Genomic DNA, 6,000 nt, shown 5'->3' on the forward strand with positions numbered 1-6,000 from the left:
TGCCTCACATCCGACTTAGTTACTTGCCCGAGTGCTCTAAAAAGTGGCATATCTCTTTTTCCTCCTATGAACGACTGTTCCAATGTCTGTGTGGCGAGCGCTGGGGGGAAACGCACCCTTTCTTGCCAAGTTTAGGGAAGTTGTGGCGAGATTCAGGGGTGGAAAGGCGGCCCATTTAGTCAAGTAACAATAGCGAGGAGCTGCTAAAGCTGGAGGAGCAATTCCAACTGTTGTATGGCAGTCCAATACCAGTCCTCCTGTGTGGAAGAGGCGTGCGGTCCTCCCTATCTAGGAAGGATAAGAGGATCTGGAGGATTACATAACAGATGAAAATTATAACGTAATAAAAAAGCTACAAGGGCATCAAAATTAGGATGCTGCAGAGTTGGTCAATCTACAGAATCACACTAGTCTCACTCGTACGGAAGGAACGTATGTTTTTCTTACATCATATACTTTATTGTACAAATTATTATTGCCGCTACTTCTTATCTAACATTTTTATAACCAACCTTATGTAATATAACTGCTACGTACACCCTCTTCACTGGTTAACTTGAAAAAAAAAATGAAGGAAAAAAAAAAAGAACGACAGCATTGTGGATGATAATGAAGTATACAATCTTACCTACTACTGATAAAGAGTCAAGAGTTGGACATGGGTAATCCTGTTACAAATACCCTTGAATCTTAGAGGGCGTAGGGAGAGGCAAGGAAAACGCCAGCACTTGTACAGCCGCAGTGTTACCAGAGTGGGCTGCTTGTAACCTTATCGCACGCGCGGCCCACTGATTGATTGATGGCTGAGTGTAGGGCGTCACCGGAGCTGCCCACCACCACTACCACCATCACCATGACCCACAACCCCTTTTCCCGACATCCTTAGAGAGAGAGAGAGAGAGAGAGAGAGAGAGAGAGAGAGAGAGAGAGAGAAAATCACTTCCCTATAGACTAGCGTCCTCTAGCGTGCCACCCAAGAAAGCTTATGAGATCTGTATCCTGTTGTTCCTTTTTTTCACACCACCTCCATCAAGCACGTGTCTCACATTGTATTGCCGTCACTCACGCCTCCATCTGTTCCTGATTCATGTCGCCTTTTTCCTTACATGGTTCAAAATACTCTTGCTTTGTTCATAATAGTTGTGAGCGTTCCTGTCTATCATTCTATATATATCAATAAATAAATAAATAAACAAATAAATAAATAAATGTTATATATATATATATATATATATATATATATATATATATATATATATATATATATATATATATATATATATATATATATATATATATATATATATATATATATACCATTATGAACTCAATGACGATCACTGCACAATGAATATTTTAATGTTTAGTTAAAGGAAAAACTTAAATATTTACTGATTTGATTACAAAAATATAAAATGACTGTAGTGCTGTTTACTTTCAGCTGTGCAATCAAATTCTCCGTATCTACGTGTATTTTGTCATGCTCTCAGTGTTCACTTAACGAACTGCACCTGTGACGACAATGGCACTTAGACCCGTATTCAGAAACGCTTCGCTTTCTCACCACGACCAGTTTCAAAGGCCACATAGATAACTAACCGGGTTCTCAAGAATGTTTCTCCTCTTAATAATGTAGAAATCTTGTTAATCTGTCACTAGAACAATAAAAAAAAAAAACATCCTAAGAAACCCGTGTAACTTCAAGTGGAGCCTTTTCAATGTAGTTGAGGTGCTGCACAGAAGTGTTGGAGAATATGGACCTAAAGTCCTAAATGGAGTATTCTTTTCATAGTGATTGCTGACTGCAATGCTCGGGGCGTGAGTCAGGGCAATTTCATGTCCGTGGAGGGGTCTTGCTTTCCCTCGCTATTTCGGGAATAGTATTTTATTGATAACTTTTGACAGAATCAGAACTTTGAACATGCAGCAGCTTATGGCAGTCTTGGGATCCCAGAGGAGAGATCACATAAAGTAACGTGAAGTTTTGTTTGGTTTCGAGATTTCTGTAGGGAGTCAAACACGCATTTTTCTATTTTATTTACAAGTATAATCTGATAACTAAGATGTGAAAGTTTTGCAGAATAAATTATTTATAATTCTCTCTCTCTCTCTCTCTCTCTCTCTCTCTCTCTCTCTCTCTCTCTCTCTCTCTCTCTCTCTCTCTCTCTCTCTGTATGTGTGTGTGTGTGTGTGTGTGTGTGTGTGTGTGTGTGTGTGTGTCACCCTTCTCCTCCCCTCCTTCACTCTATCTGGATATAGTGTGTCGTGGCTATGGGCTTACAGTCACGCTTGAGTGTGCTCAGATCCGGGAAGCGGTGTTAAGATCTTGTTTTCTATAACGCGAGTCACGTGCAAACTGCAATAAAGGTATAACACTCCTGCAAAATGTCCGTTTCATGATAGGGACAATAGATTACTGCTGTTTATTTCTTCCCTTTTCTACTACTGGGAAATTTTCTACTTCCCCCCTCCACCTTTCAAGTCCCACCCACCGCCCCCACGTCTCTCTCCGCTGAATATGACTCCACTAGACAGGTGACTAATTGCCATCCTACGAATGCTCACACATAAAGGGAAGGGTGAGGTGTCTGGCACCAGTGTTGTGTTGGTGACCGCGACCGTGCACTGGTGGGCTCTGGGCACTGCTCACGTGGGAGTGCTGCTCATTCATACCGAGACTCAACTTTTCTTGAAGGTTCATTAGCAAACATAATTAGGAAATAACTGATGTGTTTTAAGGCTTCTGAAGCATGCGCGACAGGAAGGAGCCGTGATTGCGCGTGACACTTAACGTCGAGAAGGAAAGTGCCACACATCGCGGTGCCGAGAAGGGATGGAAGGCCGTCCCAGGAGGACCGGCAAGTCAGCACTTAAAGGTGTGTGTGTGTGTGTGTGTGTGTGTGTGTGTGTGTGTGTGTGTGTGTGTGTGTGTGTGTGTGTGTGTGTGTGTGTGTGTGTGTGTGTGTGTGTGTGTTACTTTATCATGGGAACAAAGATGAACGGGAGACATCTACAGTAATTTTTTTTCCAAGACTTTTTTTTTCCAGTTACAAGTCATCTGGTTGAGATTACACATTTATTAGATTTTTTTTTTTTTAAACAATCACACAGAGTAAAACCGAAGACTAGCAATATCCCTGCCATGGTGTAGTGTTTCACGTTTCTCATCAGCGCCCCTCGTACAGCCAGTCATTCAGTGGCTGGCAGATGAATAGGTGACTGGATATCTGAGGAAACTATCACTCTAGCATGCACGTGAGAAGCATGGGTCAAGGAGACAAACGAGGGCAGCCCAATATGCACCCTCGCTGTTGCTCTTCTCACAATATACGAGTGTGTTTGTGATGCGCCAGCGGGAGTGCTGCTGAGCCAATTTACCAAGGTTTCCTGCGACCAATCCTTAACTGCACAATAACTAGAGTTTTCCAGCCACGAGCTTTCTGGGCGTTTTGAATTCTGTTGATTAGTTACCCTGAGAAAAAAAAAAGGAAACTGATCAATCAATTAACTAGTTAATATGCCTAACGCAGTTATAATCTCAGAAAAATCACGCGCCATCTTGTCCTCAATTTAAGAGTAAAATGGTTCACAGAATCAAACAGTATATGCAGCAGATAAGACAAGCCACTCAATGCTTCCTTGCAGGATCAGGCGGGTCAAGCAGGAGACATTGTGGCAGAGGGCGTGACCTGATGTCTCCTATGTGCGGCGCCGCGACACAGGCGGAGAGTGGCGAGGCGGTGGGGACAGGTGAGTGAGTGATGCAATAATTAGAGGCGCAGTTATTAAAGAGGCAAATGTCCAGGAGAGGACAGCACTCCATCTCAAATGAAAAGTATCAGTATCTCCTCTACTATGTCTGGTCATGGTTGGCAATTCTTCTGATAGTTTTTCTAAATGCTAAAGGCACAATGCACATGTGTCTACGTTTTGTTGAAATGAAGTGCTTCACGAACAGCCACATCCAAGAACGCTCTAAGGGAGAGGACCCGTGTGGAGAGTCTACGTAGAGCTTACATGGAACTACAAGCAGCCATCCCCTCTGTCCCACCCAACACCAAACTATCCAAGGTGAGTCACTGCTTAAATAATCAGGGCCGTTTCGTGGCAGTGCTCGGGACGGCAGGACAGATGAACTCCACTGCCTGGGGTGGCCTGTGTTCGTCCTTCTGCCGCACTTGTTCAAACCCAAGATGACTTTTTTCTCAGGCATCACTTGGCTTTGTTGCTGCCTCCAGCTGAATGATAACAGAGAACCACCTAACACTGGCGTGCATTACAGCTGGACGTGCTGGTGCTGGCTACCACCTACATCTCCCACTTGTCACAAATGCTGCAGGAGGACGACTTGCGTACCACCCATGATACCAACAATAACACTACAGCTGCTGCAGCCGGAGTGAAAACAGCAGGCGTGGAGCAACGTGCCCAATACCCGAAGATGGAGTCTATCGCCAGGGGTTCGCAGAAGGGTCTCTTACATCCTGTCAAGGTAAAACGAGGACAGAGACTGTGACTGAGCATAGCAAATATTTTCTTGATGCACCTGTGACTTACTTCCCTTCTGGCGGATGTCAGAAATAGATTGATAGGTAAATAGATAGGTGAGTAGGTATACTGTTAGGTAGATAGCTAGACATATATAGATAGGGAGATAGATAGACAGATAAATAGACAGACACAACACAAATTATAATAAAGATACATAAAACCTTGCTGTCAGTTCACTACAATGTAGCTTTACTTTGTTATTTTTTATATGGAAAACAATAATGAAGCGTTTGATCCTTGTGATGGCTGGCACGCAGCATTAAGGCCGATCATGAGTTACACAAAGGGAGAAGACCTGAACGATTCAGCAAAACATGGATATCGCTTACTCTGTGCCCGTGTAAGCACAAAGCTGCCGTCCAAGGGAGACCACGATGTACTGAAAAATAGCATGCTGGCAATGACATATTCGTAAAGCTACTTATGTTCATCCTTCCGTCCTGCACATTATTCTATGTAAAACCAGCCGTTCCAGAACTCAGTGTAGTCGATCCCCTGCTGGTCTCTCCGTACTCATCACGTCGTTCATCACTTCACTCTTCCAGAAGTGGCCGATGCGCGCACGGCTGTACCCTGGCGTAGCGGTGAGCGAGGCTGCCATGCTGCTGGGGGAACAGCCCTCTGGCCTGAGACACCTGCGCTCCAGACTAAACCCTCCGCCAGCCACCTCCTCTCCTTACCCACTGGCGGCACATGTAGGGAGTCCCACGCTTCAGCACGCCCACGCTGCTGAAAACGGTTCCTGTAACTCAGTAGGGATGCCCTCAGAAAACGGCATAACAGCTCACCTGAGTGACGCAGCGACCTTCCTGAACGGCGCACTGCCCGGAGCCCACACGTGCCTCCCGCCGCCCTACGCCGCCCACTACCTCGGCACATGGGAGTCAGAGGGAGGGTGGGGGCCGGATGTTACTTGTGATTTGCCCGCCTGCCCCCAGCCACTGGCCACCTACACTGGCTGCTGGTCCTCCTGGCAAGACTGAGGCGCCCTCGTCTTATCCATGATGTGTATAATGTAACTGAACATCCTTTTGAAGTTACTTTGTATTATTGTAAGTAAACAAATCTTGCTTGTAAAACTGAGAACTGTTGCGATAAAGATAAGACACAATTGCCATGTAAATACATAAGGGAATACACAGAAATGCACAATTTACACGACTAAGTATCGAAGCGGTTTTCCGAGAGTAAATAAAGAGGTAAAGACTGTACTAACCAATACCTTCCCCAGTGTTCAATTCTATCTGTCTATCCATCTATCTATCTTCTGAACAGCATAATCATATATTCACATCTATCTATATTTCTACGTAGGCTACATACAGTATATAGAATTTCAACTCTCTCTCTCTCTCTCTCTCTCTCTCTCTCTCTCTCTCTCTCTCTCTCTCTCTCTCTCTCTCTCTCTCTTTTCCAATCTTCTCTTATTCCCTATATAACTTCATTCTC

General features: G+C 44.4%; 1 protein-coding gene across 1 annotated transcript; it reads left to right on the forward strand.

Moving 5' to 3' along the window:
• Window positions 1-2,592: 2,592 nt before the first annotated feature.
• On the forward strand, window positions 2,593-5,760 carry LOC135111187 (uncharacterized). The gene is made up of 5 exons (XM_064024268.1): window positions 2,593-2,876; window positions 3,646-3,750; window positions 3,959-4,071; window positions 4,283-4,492; window positions 5,097-5,760. The coding sequence occupies exons 1-5, from the start codon at window positions 2,834-2,836 to the stop codon at window positions 5,532-5,534; spliced, it is 909 nt and encodes a 302-aa protein (XP_063880338.1). The 5' UTR covers window positions 2,593-2,833; the 3' UTR covers window positions 5,535-5,760.
• Window positions 5,761-6,000: the final 240 nt, after the last annotated feature.

This window comes from Scylla paramamosain, chromosome 21 (genome assembly GCF_035594125.1).
Source record: "Scylla paramamosain isolate STU-SP2022 chromosome 21, ASM3559412v1, whole genome shotgun sequence".
Classification (NCBI taxonomy): Eukaryota; Metazoa; Arthropoda; class Malacostraca; order Decapoda; family Portunidae; genus Scylla; species Scylla paramamosain.

What these genes read in the sequence shown, in the direction of transcription:
- LOC135111187 (XM_064024268.1), top strand. Translation starts at nt 2,834, where the DNA reads ATGGAAGGCCGTCCCAGGAGGACCGGCAAGTCAGCACTTAAAG. An exon ending in CCAACACCAAACTATCCAAG is followed by an intron (nt 4,072 to 4,282) that starts GTGAGTCACTGC and finishes CGTGCATTACAG; the next exon opens with CTGGACGTGCTGGTGCTGGC. An exon ending in GTCTCTTACATCCTGTCAAG is followed by an intron (nt 4,493 to 5,096) that starts GTAAAACGAGGA and finishes TCACTCTTCCAG; the next exon opens with AAGTGGCCGATGCGCGCACG.